The sequence below is a fragment of the Toxorhynchites rutilus genome, chromosome 1 (genome assembly GCF_029784135.1).
Source record: "Toxorhynchites rutilus septentrionalis strain SRP chromosome 1, ASM2978413v1, whole genome shotgun sequence".
NCBI classification, from domain to species: Eukaryota; Metazoa; Arthropoda; class Insecta; order Diptera; family Culicidae; genus Toxorhynchites; species Toxorhynchites rutilus.
Window position 1 is genome coordinate 175316130 of NC_073744.1, and position 17411 is coordinate 175333540.

The 17411-nt window shown below is 45.4% G+C and overlaps 1 protein-coding gene across 1 annotated transcript; it reads left to right on the top strand.

Moving 5' to 3' along the window:
* Positions 1–1012: 1012 nt before the first annotated feature.
* On the top strand, positions 1013–16858 carry LOC129777128 (protein virilizer). The gene is made up of 4 exons (XM_055783209.1): positions 1013–1231; positions 1305–5467; positions 14202–15070; positions 15133–16858. The coding sequence occupies exons 1-4, from the start codon at positions 1172–1174 to the stop codon at positions 15624–15626; spliced, it is 5586 nt and encodes a 1861-aa protein (XP_055639184.1). The 5' UTR covers positions 1013–1171; the 3' UTR covers positions 15627–16858.
* The last annotated feature ends 553 nt before the right edge of the window (positions 16859–17411 follow it).

Genomic DNA, 17411 nt, shown 5'->3' on the forward strand with positions numbered 1-17411 from the left:
ATTTTAGCCACAAATTATGAATCCTGATGTGATTTAAAGCAAAAGAGCTCTTTATTAATCTCCTTCCAAATGCAGTCATTCTCGAGATATTTAAAAAATATTTCCAATTTATTGTGTTTTTTTATATTGTGCGTCTATTCCCTAACTGGACACGACGGTTTGAAATAGTCGCACTTGGAACGGTCGTAAAAATAGTCGTGTTTGCTGTTGACAGATAAATATGTCAAAAGTGACAAATCTTATTATCGTCATTGCTAATTATTCGTGTTTTGCGAGCATTTTCGTGAAATTTAAAAGATTGATAGCAGTATGGAATATTCAATTATTGCATCATCGGTCTAATACAAAATATAATTGTTTGTACGATTACTACTTCCTGGGATTTTCACGATCACAATTAGGTGAAATCTACAAGAAGTCCAAATCAACCAGCAGTTTCTAGATTTTGGACTATGGAAAAGTAGGAATAATAACTCTTAGCACACGATAGAGCACTTTCCGAAAGTTAGTTGCAAACAATCGAATCTGGTTGATCAACCTGTACCGGAGTTCTAGAGTCTCAATCAGCTCATCGTCAATTAGTAAAATAGTACATGCATATGAAACGACTTGGATAATCTTGGCGAGGATAGTTATGCAGATACGCAAATAGGCATCGGAAGATATGTTAATAAATTGAGCTATTTTCATTGGGATCTTTATTAGCTCTTGTTTCTCGAGGAAGTTGCCTTCGGAAATCGTGGGCTACCGAGGATACGGAATTATAGAACAGAAGTTGATGTTTGAAGGAGAATTTTGTCTCCCGCTTTATAGGACGGGTTGGCATGGTGTATTCAAAATGCAAAATGTTTTCAAAATGCGGTTATACTGCTGGTGGTAAATTTGATCCATCAATAATAGTGTATACAGCGTTTAACTTCAAATTGAGAAAATTTTATACCATGGAGATGGATTCTATTGCAGGTAAGCGAAAACTCATAACCACCCTACTTTTTGACAACTTTGCACCGAAGCGGCATTTTACTCCCATATTTTTTCTTAGTGTTTGGTCAGTAAAGTGCAGTGTAAAAAAAAAAAAATTGCAGAAATTGTAGGAAAAATTGCCTTTTTTGTGACCTAGACTTGTCTCAAACGCAACCCGGAAAACCGAGCATTCGATATCGGCCAAAGGATGGACGAAGAAACACCGGAATTGTTATTTTTCGACACATTTTCCCACGACACTTATGAGGTATGTGCGAGCGGTATGATGATGCGTGGCTGAATTGGATGTCATGTTTTTCTTTCCTTTGTTTATTTTGAAGAAATTAAATTTGGACCTGGTGCAGTTCCCGAAGCCGGTGTACATCACCGAGGTACGCATCATTCCACTCGGTGCCCGAGTGCAGGCGGACTTCCCCGGAGGGGTTCGGCTGGGAGCCACCAATCCGTCGCAGTTCAAAATCGAACTGTTCGTGAATGATTTGGGCAAACCGGGTGCGCCGACGTTCGAGTGCCTGGGGGATTTCGAGTACAACCAGAACAATTGCATCCATCTGGAGTGTGGCAAGCCGGACGATGGAACGCGTCGCATCCCTACGGATGGGCTAGTGTTGAAGGGATTTTACACCACCATTACGCTGGCGGTGTACGGAATTTTGACGGCGAACATAGCGGAACCGATAGTTTCGCCGAGGGAAACAACGCCCCAGCCGGATCCGGTGCGGGCGGCTGAGATTGGACCGGTTGATGGACCGGTGGGGATTGCGGAGCCACCGGAGGTGGCACAAGAATGGGTTGAGGAGCCGGTGTCGGTGGTTCCGACGGAGGTTTTTGTGCAGAAGGAATACCCCGAGGCGGACGGAGAGGATATCCCCAAGGATCCGAGGCTGTACGCGAGGCGGGTGGCGGCTGGAACGGCCGCCGTCGGTGTGATCCCGGCCGAACCGAGCTCACCGAAACCGATAGAGTGTGAAGTTATCGACAAACGGGGAAAGCGTGTGTCCAGATCGACGGAAAGGCAGATGCACTATGAGCCGACCATGCGCTCGCGTGGGAGGAGCCATGAGTATTCACGTTCCCCAAGTTTGTGCAAGGACTATCAGACCCAGAAGCGGGAGTGGTCCAGGAGTCCGGAGTATGGAAGCAGATCGCGCCGCATTCGGAGCAGTTCGTACGATCGTATCCGGCGTGGTTCGTCGTATGATTTGGAGAAAGAGGAACGTCGTCGGCCGAGATCTCCCATTGATTCGCCACGCCGTCCGCGGTCTCCGGATCCGCTGGATTCCTCGAATGAGTTTGATGATGATGATTTTCGGCACACTTCCTCGGCGGGACATAAATACGAGAAGCGTGCCTCTGAGGGGAGGATGAAGGCAACGGCGGGCGGAGGGAATGCTGGAAGTCCTGTATCTGCATCGGCCACCCCTGTGGCTTCGCCAGCTCTGCTGCCCGAGGATGATGCGATGTCTTCGACCGAACAGTTCGAACCGATTCTGAGCGATGAAGAGATTCCGGAGGATTATGATTACGATATGGATTACGATTCGGCGGAGGAATGCTACAAGAGCTTCAATCCGTTTACGGCGGTGCTGAAGAAGTTTGTTGCGGCTGATGAAGCTGCGTTACATCTGCCGGGTGTGAAGCATCTGGAGAATATTCTGAAGAACAACAAATACAACAAACTGTCTACGGTGGATTTCGGAACGGAATCGGGCGACTTTAAGGAAGGATTTGTCGATTATACCGAGCAGGTGGTCGGGCTGCTGAATCAAATTTTCGTTCAGGCTGATTTCCGAGCAAAGTTTGAGCGGATTCTGGAGGAATGGGTCGAACGGAAGAGTGATGGGGCTGATATTATGTTGAATTGTATTAAGCTGGGGCTGGATGTTGATCGGGCAATGACGCAGCCTCAACCGGCGTATAAATTGCGCCACATGAAGGCCGGAATCCGTCTGACGGAGTTTCTCGGCTCGACCGATGTTTTTATCAAAGTGATTTTGGAACAGCATGATTTCAATATTTTCGATAAACTGCTTGGTCTGTACTCGCAAAGCTACATGGCCCTTTCCATCAAGCTGATGATCATTCGATCGATTTACTCGTGCTTGGATACGAAGCGAGGTCTGGACTATTTCCTCAGTCCGGAATACAATGGCTATCAGATTTTGCTTGATCTCATGCTGGAAAATCCCTCCACGAGGATTAGCTTCGCACTGAAATCACTTCTGAAGAAGATAAACATGTACGAGAATCTGGACCTTATCCGGAGCACGGTAGCAGATATGTACGGGAGGCGTAGCGAATCCACCTTCAAAGCGGACATTTCAGCACTGTCAGTGATGGAGAACTGTTTCACGGAGCTGACAAAGGCGCTCACGTGGGATGCGATCGCGTTTAGCCAGCCCAAACGGTTCCTTCCCGTGTCGGCGAAGTTCGAAATCCACAAAGACATCCGCTCTTCGATCACAGCAAACCGTAGTTTTGTGGCATTTTTCAACATTCACAGCCTACTGCAAACGATCATTTTTCTACTCGAGATGAAGATTGCCTGCTCTTCGCTGATTGGGGCGGTTTATGATTTTCTGGCAGCACTGCTTAAAACGCAGCAAAAGCTGCACTACTTCATGGAACACATTGAGATGGTCAATGTTCTGCTGAAGATCCTATTCCAGCACTGTCCCGTCGGGGAGGATACCCATCCAGAAGATTTGCTACACGAACTGACGCGCGGACAGCAGCTGGGTTTGGAAATGTCCTACAAGCTACAGACAGTTTACCATCTGGATGCGATTGGCCGCACAAAGAATGACTTGGACACGCTTGTGGAGCATCTGCAGTCACTCTTCCACCTGACGAGTAGCTTTGGAAAACGCTACGTTGTGGAGGTCATCTGCCTGGAGGACAACATGAAGCTGTTTTTGGATTTGATCGAGGCCGAGAAACGGGTCCTCATGAAGGATGGATCGCCGGGAGTGAAGCACAAGTCTCCGGTGCTTAGCTACAGCGTAGATTTGGTGGATTGCGCTGTCCGACACTGCGACAATGCGGGTTATTTGGTGAATCACGGCGAGAGCCTTTTGAACCTGGTAAAGCAGCACGAGCAGTTCGAGTCCTCGGTAAGCGCAATGCTTCAGGAGATGGCGGTTTATTTGAAACCGCTGGAATTGCCCGGCCTGTTTAGCTATGAAGATATCAATCCCCTGGTTGAGCTTATGAAGCGCAGTCTCGAGTTCATCACAACCTTCCCGGGGGACCTTGTGATGGCACTGAGGCTGCTCCGATTCCTTGGCATTCCCGAGTACGATGGACAAGGGCATCCGAGCCATATCGAGCTGAAGTACAAGTACACCATCTTACAGTTCTATTCGGCTGATGGGAAAACCCTGTTGGTTTCGATCCTGGAGAAGCTCAACACATACTTCGATCAACCGGCAATTCATGCGTCCAGTTTGGCAAGTTTGCAGGGAGTGCTGCTGACTCAGATTCTGACCCCACTGGTTCAAATCCTCCGCAAAGTAATGACCTACCTGATCGAATGTCGCAACACGGAATTCAAAGATCTGTCCGTTATCGAACCACTGCTGAAAACTTACGCTCTGATGCAGAGCGTTCCGGTCGGTGCCGCCGCGATCGGTGACGCTCGCGAAATTCAAAAGGATATAATCAAAATACTGCTCACCTTTACCCAGCCAACGCCCACCGATGGTCTCGACACGAACAACATCCACAAAAGTCTGTGGACTCAAATGGTGGGAGAGCTGGTAAAATTTATCCTATACGGCCCCAACTATTTCATCCCCGGGTTGCTGGTGTTTTCCGAGCTTCTACCACTCCCACTTCCGGTACAATGTCGCCACGAGCTCACACCGGTTGAGATCAGCAAACTCATCAACGAACGCCAGCTGTGGTCCGCTCATCTCCACCCCCAGAGTCCAGCCATCACCGAGATGATCCAAACCATTTGCCCGTCCAGCTACACTCCCCTGTTGGTGATTTTCAGCCGCGTGTGTCTCCAGCTGTCGGATCTGGCGCCCAACATGACACTGCTAATCTCGAAAGCCATCACCGATTTGATCGTGCAGGAAACGCTGCTCCCGGGGGGACTCGCCAGCACTTCCCACGCTCGGCTGTTCAGTTTCCTCGGCAGTCTGGTTTGCCACGCGTCGGTCAAGATTTCCGTCCTCTCGATCCTCTCCGGGCGCATTATGGAGCTGATGACCAACGTGCTGTTGAATCCGGGCCAAACGCCGGCCCATCAGCAGACCCAGGAGAACATCTACATTGTGTTTCAGAATCTACTGGATTCGGAGTTCGCGATGGTGTTTGGGAATGTGGCGCCGATAATGCAGCTTGCCTGTTCGCTTCCCTCGAAGGAGATCATCGAGAGCTGCTGCACGACGATCGCGGAGAACATTTCCAGCGAGGAGATTGGGACCGGGGTGCTGGGTGGGGCCGTTAGGACGATGCTGCTGCTGACCGAGCATGAGTGAGTATGGTTTTTGGTAACTATACCAATTTGATGTATTCCAAAAGTTCTGGGGAGTTTTCCCTAAATTGTCGTATTGTTATGTTGTTAGCATTTCTGTATTGATTGGATTTTGTATAGATATGATCCAACCGGAATATATGGGGGGTAAAATGAAAACCTAAACACAGAACATGCAGGGAAAAATGAAAGATTTCGAGTGCTTATAACTCGAAAAATTCCTCATAGATCGGAAAGATGTTTGCAGAAATTGATGGGAAAAAAAAATGTTATGTAGCTGAGTCGTATCAAAACCAGTCGAACAATGGGAATTGGATGGCCGAGGAAGTAAAAATAGCCGCATTTATGATAACTCAACGGAGTTTCCCAAGGTGTAATCCTATCGGTCACTCTTTTCCTGATGGAATGAAGATCATCCTCTACGAAAAATGTAACGATTCATTAAGTGTTTTCAAACGCGTATTACTGAAAATCGTTATTGCGAAAAAAATTTTACGATTTTATTTTAGTCTTATCAATGCCCTAGACTAATGAAGGGGAGGTGTGATAACTGCTAACTGCTACTTGCCTAATTATTTTCTAGCTTTTAGTACATTATTATGCTTAATCACAATTAAATCGTTTTACTTCAGTGTTTGCCAAATGATCCACTCATTGAAAAAATCGCTTTCGTTCGTTCAAATATGATCTTTCAGGAAACATTTCCCCCAGCGGTATTCTATTGTTGTTATGTGCTGCAAATCACGACACAAAAGAGAACGAGACAACTCTGCATCGGTTCGCACTTCATGATACACCGACACGCAAGCAGAACCATCATATACGCTTTCGGGGCAGAAAGCTTATTTTCTTCTTTGCCTCTAACATATGCATACCGACCTCTCCATGCATCATGAAACAGCAGGATCGTACGGACAACGCAAAGCGAAAGATTCATATTCAGCTAATGTAGCAGATCCTGATTTTTAAGTCTCAGAGAGTGCAAACTATATGATTATTTAGCTCGATAGAGGCTAAGGGAAGGGTAGTCAGATTATATTTGCCATTTTTAACGCCTCTATCCCTTGAAATGTGTATATTCATATAGACCGCATAGTTTTACTAGCAACACCGCTCTCTTTCCCCATTTGTTGCTCTCCGCAAATGGTGACCGAATGATGACGTAATTTTGCTTGTATCATTTATTGCTTTGCACTTGCCTGTGCAGTGGGTTTCGCTATAGTAGAGCGGGACGATATATGCGGTTCAAACTTGTATGCAGGTTTCGAAAATGGTATGCGATGTTTGATACAGATCGGATATGCAATCAACAGTCTTCGTTCCTCTCTCAGTTTAATCACTAAATATTACACAAGTGATTACTGACATTCATACAAGTATCTGAATGATCCTCTCATATTTGGTTATATGTTCGTGAGAGTTTACTTGCATGACACATTGTGTATCATTCGATTTTGATCGAAATCCAAACACTGTTTTACTTAAAAAGTTTTTTTTACTTATTTTATTCTCTAGTTTTTAGTACATTATCTGTTTCATTAGAATATTTCTCTACAATAAAACCATTGAACTGTATTCTATCAGTCACAAAATTTCACTTGATACCGATATTGGGTGGATTGCAGAAAATACATAGTGTGTTCTCCAAGTCAAGTTCGTTTGTTTGATACACATATCTCAATCAACCTTTTTTTCGAGATGATATGGAATCAGCTATTTTGTAGCGGCGGCCAAATTGGATTTTTCAAGATAAGCAGTTTTAAAATGACAGCAGAGATAAAGGTATTTTATAAATTCGGTCAGTTCCTATTGGTCAAATTTCTATTAATGTGGGACAACCCTACAGACACACAAACATACATACGAACAGTTCAAGCTAAATAAAACCGTTTAACAAAATAATTTGCTGTTTTGTGATTGCGGCCATCTTGGATTTGGATTTTTCATGATCTACTGTGATCTTCTATTCAAGCCCTTTCATTTGATACCCATATTAATCGGTATTGAGAAAATATGCAGCCCGCCATTTGATAGTGGCAGCCATCATTGATTTGCATTTTTCATAAAAAAATCCATTTGATACCCATATTAATGGAGTTTTGACATAATATGTAGTCCGCCATTTGGTAGGATTTTGATGGATTTGCATTTTTCATGAATAACCGTGTTCTATTAGTCAAGCCCTTTCATTTGATACCCATAATAATAGGGTTTTGATAAAATATGTGATCCGCCATTTTGTAGTGGCAGCCCTCTTGGATTTGCATTTTTCTTAAATAACCGTATTCTACTAGTCAAGCCCTTTCATTGGATATCTATATTTATGGGGTTTTGGAAAACCCATATTAATGAGGTTTTGAGAAAATATGTGATCCGCCATTTTGTAACGGCCGCCATCTTTGATTTTCAAGATCATGAAATAAGCAGTTTTATAATGACTACAGAGATGAAGGTGTGTTCCAAAATCTCAGATCAATCGGTCAAAAGGAAGGGGGTCAAATTTCTATTAATGTTGATCAGCGCTACAGACAAACATGTTACAAACATACAAACATACTGTTACGTCACGTTGTGGGAGGTGGCCGTGATATAATCACATCGAGAGGAAATAATAAAACGTGATCGTAAACGTACTAACTCTTTACTTAAAACACGCGTTATACATATCTTACAATAGGCACCTATCTGCATAGCCGATCACTACTGACTCGGCTTCCGGTTCAGCTTCTGACGTCTATCGTGTGGCAGCATGTAGCTGTCACCGATGAGCCCAGCAGGAAAGTGATAGGGCTGCACGCAGTGCTCCCAGCACTTCTGTTCCATTGCCGCAACATCTCCCCTTTTAGGTTTGATTATAGGTTAAATCTCACTGGCGGTCTTCGCTGTCTGGAAGAACGACGTGGTATGATGTGTTGTATGGTCGGTGTGCTAGCAGCAGCCGACTCGAAACTGGAAGATGTTGTGCTTGAAGACGAGGATGACAGATCGGCGTTCATGCCCGGACCAGCAGGTGGTGATAACGAGGGAGTCCGGACCACGTCGCTTGCATTCGCAGTTGTAGCTGTTACTTCGCTGCTTGAATCACTGATTGGCGAAATATTCCAAGCATCGAGGAGCACATTCAAGGGAAGTTGCTTCTGTCTTGGCGATGTACTTACTTCAGGAACATGATCAAAACCAGATGATGCTCGGCTTTTCAGTTGGTTCAGATGTGAACGAACTAAGCGACGATTTTCGGTGAGAACGTGTTGAACATGACTCGTCCTACTTTTTCGATTATCTTGCCGGGAACCCAATTTCAGACGTTCTTGGTATAAATTTTGACGTAGACAGGGTCACTGACATTAAAGAATCTTATGTTGAACTTCTTCTGGTTGACGGGTTGCGTTACTGATGGTGGACATTCAGTTGGCGGACGTAGAAGTTCGAGACAGGTGCGTATTCGCCGTCCGAACATTATTTCCGACGGTGATAGACCCTCAGGTGCTGACCGATTTGGTGTGCTTCGGTAAGCCAACAGGAACGTTTCCAATGCTTCAATGGTTGACTCTCTCCCTTCTTCGAGTTTCTTCATCGCCCGCTTGAATGTATCGACGAACCGTTCCACCTGGCCATTGGATTGTGGGTGAAACGGTGCAATGGTTACATGGTCGATTCCGTTTGTTGAACAGAATTGGGCGAACTCCAAACTCGTGAATTGGGTGCCGTTGTCTGACACAACCGTTTCCGGCATACCTAGACGTGCAAAAATATTGCGTAGGATGTCGATAGTTGCGGATGTCGTGATGCGACGTGTACGGATAACCTCCGGCCATTTTGAGAAAGCATCCACGGCGAGTAAATAATAATCACCGTCAATGGGGCCGGCATAGTCTATATGGACGCGCTGCCAAGGGCGAACTGGCTTGGGCCATGGCACAGGTGTGGCTGCGGCGGGTGACTTCCCTGTTGTAGCACATGGTGAGCACGTCTTTACGTAATCGGCGATCTCGTTGTCCAGCGACGGCCAATAAACGTAGCTTCGCGAAAGAGCCTTCATCCGCTGGATCCCTGGGTGTCCTCTGTGGAGCTCCACAAGGCATCGCTTACGTAGCGGAGACGGAATCACAAGTCTCTCGCCGAACATGATGCAGCCCGGCACCGTAGAAAGCGATTCACGGCGATTGTAAAAACGAATAAGTTCTCGGTCAGTATTACTGGCTAGGGAATTCGGCCAGCCATCCTGGATGTACCGATAAACTTTCTTGAGCACCGGATCCGATTTGGTAGCTTGTTGTACTTCTTTAGAACTCAAGGGAAACACGTTAAAGTATTATATACAACTGACCTCATATCACTCTCCAGCGTAACGGAAGCGATTACGAAATCTTCATCGGGTCTCGCATGTCGACTAATGAGTCGGGAAAGGATGTCTGCATTACCGAACTTTTCTGTTGCCACGTATTGAATGGTGAAATCGTAGGATAGTAGCGTAAGGGCCCAGCGTTGCAAACGATTAGCGGTGTAGACCGGGATGCCCTTTTTGCTACCGAAAATGCGCAGTAAAGGCTGATGATCAGTTTGAAGCAGGAACTTGTGACCAAAAACCATGCGGTGAAATTTTGTTACCGTATATATGATGGCTAATCCTTCCCGATCGGTCTGACTGTAGTTGCGCTCGACAGCTGCCAAGGCTCTCGAAGCGTGTTGAACCACTTTAATTGATCCATCAGGGAAGCGATGGCTGATGGTTGCTCCCAATCCGACAGATGAAGCATCGGCTGAAATGATGATTTCCATTTTGGGATTATAATGGGTCAAGAGCAGGTCCGACGAAAGGGTGGTTTTGAATTCGTCGAATGCTCGCTGACATTGTGGCGTCCAGACAAATTTGGCTCCCGCTTTCAGCAGATCATCCATAGGGCTACGCAGGGCACGCATATTCGGCACAAATTTCCCGTAAAAGTTTACGGCTCCGAGAAACGACCGAACTTCCGACACATCCCTGGGTGCCGGCATTGACTTGATTGCCTCTATCTTCTCTGGATCGGGACGAATTCCGTGTTGGTCAATCATATGTGCAAGGTATTTTATCTGCTTGCGACCAAACGAACACTTTTCCATACGGACCGTGAACCCGAACTCTTTCAGTCGTTGGAAGAGTGTGTTTAAGTTCTGCCAATGTTCTCCCTCAGTTTCTCCACCCACGATTACATCATCAATATAACCGCAAGTGTTCTCCAGTCCTGCCAACATGGTGTCGACGAGTTGTTTTAACGCTCCCGGTGCAGCTTTTACTCCAGGTGCCAGACGATTCACTTTATAGAGGCCCCGGTGGGTGTTGATAGCGAGTAGCATACTCGTTGATTCGTTGACGCTGACTTGGAGGTATGACTCCGACATGTCGACTATACTGAACACCTTGCAGTTGGCGAGTTTGACAAAAATGTCTTGGGGTAACGGCAACGGATATTGATGCGGCTGAAGGGCATCATTCAAACCTGTCGAATAATCACCGCAAATCCTTATTGCGCCGCTTGCCTTCCGTACGACCACAATCGGTGCAGCCCAGTCGGAGTAGTCGATGGGAGAAATGATCTTTAAACGCTCCAGACGATCCAGTTCTTCATCGACAGTTTGATACATGGCGTAAGCAACAGGGCGTTTGGGACGAAAAACTGGTCGTTGTCCTGGCTTGAGGTCTAGCTGTACTGTTGCTCTGGTGCACAGACCAAGAGTGCTACTGAAAACTTGTGGGCTCGCTCAACCATGGACGAAGAGAAGTTGTTTACTTGGCGGCAGAAAACGTTCATGGGAATGGCGTCTAGCTGGAACTTCTCTACCAAATCTAATCCCAGAATGTGCAAATCCTGCGCAACAACGTAGATAGTACCTTCATGTGTTTTATCGTTGATGGTGATCGAGCAGTCAAACTCCGATTGTAGGTCAAGAGGATCACCTGATGCTGTTTTGGCATGAACGGACGGTGGTCTGGTTGGTAGCTGTCCCAGGTGTTTCCAGGTTGCACTGGATACCACGGTAATATCCGACGCCGAGTCGAACTGTAGTCGAACCGCGACACCGTTGAGAAAAACTGGAACGAATCGTCTTCTTCCGCGCACATTGTTTACTGACACTTGTACAGTTTTCGCTTCCACAGTTAGATTTCTCAATCGTCTCTTCAACCTCTTCTTAGGGGATTTCTTGTCACTGTCACAATAACCTTCTTTGTGTCCGCTTTGGTTACAGCTTGAACACTTGTGGTCTTTATATTTACAATCACGCACATAGTGCATTGCTCCACATTTCCAACAAGGACTAGGCGGTACTTTTTTGTTATTCTCGTTGGGTGATGACGATGACGATGATGATGACGACGGACTGGTGGTCTGTTTCCACGCTCGGGGTTGCTTCTTGTATTGGAACCGATGTTTGATGGCATTTACAGAGCTACTTGTGTCCTCAATCATGGCAGTGTCATGCCGCAAATTCAGCAAGCGTTGGCATTCGGCGGAAAGCAGCTCGAGTGTAATGTCACTCTTCTCCTCAATTCGTGCTAGCAACCGAGTCCGGATTTCAGCATCCGTTTCCGACGTCAAACCGCAGACGAAAATGAGCACTTTAAACGTTCCTCTGAAAGGTTTCCTAACTCGAATTCAACGCAAGCTTTGTTGATCCGACAGGTGTATGTAATGAAATCCTCGGTAGAGCTTTTAGCAATCTGGAGGCAGCGATAGCGTTTGCTAATCAGCGATTCAGCTGCTCCAAACAGCCCTTTTAACTTAGCGACAGTTTCTTCGAAGGTAAAGTCCTTCGAGGTTTTCGGTAGAATATAACTACAGTAACGCTCGTGTTCTGTGATACCGAGTTTTCGCATCAGCAACCTAACCTTTGCTGGGTCATCAAGTCGTGCAGCATCGTTAGCAAACAGCTCTTCGTACCGCGAAAACCATGACGAAAAAGTTACATTGTTCCCGGCGTCATACCGGAACTCTTTCACGTTCGATGCCAACGAGTCAAGAATCGCCTCGGGATTTGCCGGAACCTGGACCTGGATATTCCGGAGGGTGTTCTCCTGTTGCTGGATGAACACGCGCTGTTGTTCGTTGGATTGCTGCTGGCTGCGGAGGAGCTCGTTCGTAACAAGCTGCTGCTGTTGAAGCTGTCTCAGCACTTGGAGGATGAGCGTGTCAGTGGACATTGACGACGGCTGCTGAATGTTCTCATTCGACATCTCGGAATCGTTTTCAGAAGGTGATGGAAGCTTGCGTTTCTTTCGCGTGGGAGGCGCGATTTTTTCGGTTATCACTTATTATTCCGCGAAAACGACATAAAATTCGCGTACCCGAGTCGCCACTGTTACGTCACGTTGTGGGAGGTGGCCGTGATATAATCACATCGAGAGGAAATAATAAAACGTGATCGTAAACGTACTAACTCTTTACTTAAAACACGCGTTATACATATCTTACAATAGGCACCTATCTGCATAGCCGATCACTACTGACTCGGCTTCCGGTTCAGCTTCTGACGTCTATCGTGTGGCAGCATGTAGCTGTCACCGATGAGCCCAGCAAGAAAGTGATAGGGCTGCACGCAGTGCTCCCAGCACTTCTGTTCCATTGCCGCAACACATACAAACAGATTACAGGGCAAGCTAAATAAAACCGTTTAAAAAATAAACAGATGGGATAAAAATAATCTCGAGACTGGTTAACCCTAGGATAAAACGTTATATACACAGTTTTTCATGTAGTTTCGCATGCTGATTCCAATTTTTTTCATGTTACTTTTCTTAAATGGTTACGATTTCACAAAGTAATGAAATTTCATAAATTTATGTGGGTGTGTGTAGTTTTCCAAACTTTTTGTAGACAAACACATTTTTTTTGCTAACCAACTTAATGGCAAATCCAATTAACCCTATCAAAACGCCTTTATTTGGCAATTTAAAAGAAGAGAAAATTTAGCACAGGATACAGTAGTGGAACATCTAAATTAGTTGATTTATTTAAATTTTACATTTCTTAAGTGAAAATTTTAAAGTTAGTTATTTTCTAACATGTTATTATTAACATTATTCTAAAAATTCATGATAAACTTTATTGGTTCTATCAATTAAATTCAAGCTCTCCTACCGTTCTACAATTTGTTCTTTGACACCCAACTTCTATCTTTCTTAATTTTGCTGCAATATCGATATAAACAATTCCTGATGATAATTCAAGCAAAACCTTAAAAAATCACGATTTTCATCCCACTGTACATATACTAGCCACTTAAATTTCACTTCAACGTTGAAAGGTTACATTTTTGCTTGAAATAAGTCATATTTGAAATGTAACAAAAATTTTTTTTCTAAACTGTATATAGGTAATCGAGCCCAAATTGTATATAATCGAATCACATATAATCGAGTCTGTATTCAATCGAGTCCGATCTGTACTTATCAAATGTGGGTGACGTTGAGATGCCCTGAGGTATCCAAACCCTCGCGCTGATTTTGGCCGATTATGTATCCACTATCAGTTCTTTCCATAGCATCATGAAAGCTGAGTAAAATTAGCTTGGAACTAAACGTTTGAGATTGGTGTCATTAGTTTTGCATTGAAACTGTTTAGCATTCGGTGGGATAACATGAAAGTATGGTTCGCCGAGGCAGAAGATTGTCGGAGGATAACGGTGGAAAAAAGTTATATTCAGATCCTACGCCAACTATTATACCAATTCATCTTCATCGCGTCTTTTTTTCCAGCATCACTTTGGCGACGCTCCTCCCGGCGATGGACAAACGAAAAGACGCCATTTTCGCGATCATTCGAAAATTTGTCGACAAGGCACGAGACAACCCGGACAATTATCGCCCCATCTTCGTGCTACTGGTCGAATTCTGGCGCTCACTGGTCATGATCGACGAGTCGGCTTTCGTTGGGTTTAATCTTCCCAAGCGAACCATTAAGCTGAGCCCAGGTCAGTTGGCAACGTTGTTGTTGTTGTTGCGATCACCGGTCGCAAAAGAAGCCCTCCCAGAGGGTTCGCCAACGGCGGACAATGACTGCACGAAGCTGTTGCAAGATTTGCTGGTGATTTTCAAAAGCGACCCCAAACCAACTGAACCAACCGAGCTGCTGGAGGGAGTAACGGAGGAAGGCTCCCAGTCGCTACCGCCACCGGTTGTGATGCCTCCGCCGGATAATTTAGAGGAGAATATTGCGTATCTATTGGAGCAACTGAAGGATGTCAAAGCTCCTCCCGGCGAGTGTCAGTTCGATTTCGGGTCGATTGAGTCGTTGCCCCAGGCAGAGGGAATCGTCACTCAGTACGCGTCGCGTAGTGTTTTCATCGTGAGCGAAGAGTTTGAGGATCAGCTGAAGGCGAGCTATTGGTTAAGTTTCTCCCCGTGCGAGGAAGATCTGGAACGGGAGCAGATTCCTTGTGACCTGCAGGAGCTGGCCAAAACGTGTCTGTCGGGAGATATTAATCTGACGTCGGACTGCAAGCGATTGCTGCATTTGTCTGCCTCGCCGCATTCCAATCGAGACCGCGTGACGACCGCCCCTTGTTTCCGGACTCGGCGTGTCGAAGTGGAACCCAGTACGGGGCGGCCGGAGAAGAAGATTTTTGGTGAGTCTGGGTGCGTTTTTTTTTCGAATAGAGGAGAATTTTAAATTGTGGGATTTTTTCAGCAACACCACTGCGAGGTCGTGGCTTCACTCGAGCTCCCATTACCCGTGGCGATCTGTTCCGATCGCGTCCTCCGAACACCTCTCGTCCACCATCGCTACACGTGGATGATTTTCTGGCGCTGGAGACCTGCGGGGCACAGCCTACGGGACCCACCGGATATAACAAACTGTCGCGGGATATTATTACAATCCGCGGTGGGGGTCGGAGCCGTGGTGGCCGCTCATTTTCGGATCGTGGCCGTTCCGGATCCGGCTCGGGTTGGGGACAGAGTGGAGGCGGCGGCGGCGGTGGAAGTGCATCCTGGTCCCAGAATCACGATGGGCCGTCCGGATCGAGCGGTGGTAAACACTTTGGTGGTGGAGGTGGTGGCGGAGGTCACAGTCACTACCGAGGAGAGCAGTCGCAGAACCACTTTGGGGCACCCCACATCAGGTCCCGCTCTGGTCGGGGTTTCAATCGGTATGGTGGGAGAATTTATTCACGCCCTATTTAGGGTGGTTGTTATAGAGGTAGTACGGGGTTTGATCGGGAAGTATTGAGCTTGAACGCGAGTAGTCATTTGCTAATTATTACGAATTAAATAGTGCGATGCAGTGAATTCTTTTGGAAAACGATTGATTCCTTTTTTAAGTACATAACTTATGGCCAAGGAGGCTCTTAAGTTTTTTTTTCACTTAGTAGGCAGATGCAAATTTGACTGTAAATGACAGTTGAATGTCGAAATTTTCTGTATCATACCGGAACTTTCAGCCGTATGGCACCCGCCATGTTTTTGGTGCCAACATCTCAAACGTCACAAGTATTTGTTTTCTTCAAAATAGCGATCCGCGTTGACGGCAGTGAGCTTCGTTTACTAGTTTAGGGGAGCGTCAATGAATAGCTGATTTTCAGTCGGAGTGAACGTTTTCAAAATTGAAATTATGAATGAAAATTAGCTTTTCCATATCAAATTAGTATTCTGTTTAAATTAAAAACATTTTTGTTTGTAGGTGGGGAAAAAGTCTCAAACGAAAATTGTTTATGAAGACAACTTTATATTATAATGAAAAAAATCAGCAACCATGTTGGAATTGTATGGCCATATGGTTGAATGAAAGTCAGAAATACGTGTTTCTAATAATTAAATAAAATAATGTGAAAATTTTCATTCAATTTTCATTTTTAAAATTTGAAAACCGGCTCCGTGTCTTCTAATCTGGTAGAGATTACACTAACGATTTTGGGACCCAAATTATGGCTCTAACTTGAAGTCGCCACCAGACGTCGACGTCATCGCGAATTATCAATTTACCACCATTTGACATATCGTGATGTCGATGATGAACTTTTGCAGCAGAGGGATAGTGAGATAGGCGGTGACGGTAGGTAGAGTGAGATAGCTATAATCGTGTCATACACCTGGGAACTTTACGGGGTTTGCGAAATTGTACAAATTGCACTTCTTGATCAAACCTCGTATATATTTTTTGGCATTGTGTTGTGTTGAACTTGAAGTGAACTGAACACACCCGATAGTATAATATCACCTGCATAACTATATTTTCGATATTTTCATTGTGAATTAACTCCAGTCGCGTGAGCTACGCGACGGATCATAACGAGCGCTATTGTTGCTATCATCAGATTTAACATTCAAATTGGCGTTTTTTTCTCCCCACAATGGCAGCTCAAATTAGTATTATAGGAAAGCTTAATAGAACTATGATAACTTCACGTGGAATAGAAGATTAGCAAAAGCTACTGTTGTATAATTTTTCCGAAATTCCTTGTCACTGGAATAGTCGTATTAGCTTGTTAGCGCTCTCTACGGCGCAAAACATCGACCAGAATCAGCATATTCAATATTCGAGGCGCACACTGCAGAAATGAGAAGGGTAGGCCAAAACAAACAGCAATCACTGCCGTTCCACCGCGCAGCATCATAAGAAGCGTCGTAATGACTGCTGCCATTCAACTACGACGACGACTCTTCAAAAAGTCAAACGATCACCGGCCTATCCGGCCGATCGTTTCGCAAATTCTACTGTTTGTAAAACGGTCTTTCTTTGCGAAACCGAGCGCCGGACAGCAGTCAACGTAACACGTACATACACACCGACGAGATGATACCTTTGGTAATGATGATTATTATTGCTGGAGATGCTTGAAAGATGTCTAAACGCGGCGCAATGTATGCAATAAACCTCCTGTTTATTAGCGAACCGGTCGGGAGGGTACGATTAGTTTTAGCGCGCATTCGCAACGCCCTATGAACTATGTTGTGTCTACACTTAAGCGG

Coding starts and splice junctions, on each gene's coding strand:
- LOC129777128 (XM_055783209.1), top strand. CDS start 1,172: ATGGACGAAGAAACACCGGAATTGTTATTTTTCGACACATTTTCCCAC. Junction 5,468..14,201: donor CTGCTGCTGACCGAGCATGA/GTGAGTATGGTT, acceptor CTTTTTTTCCAG/CATCACTTTGGCGACGCTCC. Junction 15,071..15,132: donor GCCGGAGAAGAAGATTTTTG/GTGAGTCTGGGT, acceptor GGATTTTTTCAG/CAACACCACTGCGAGGTCGT.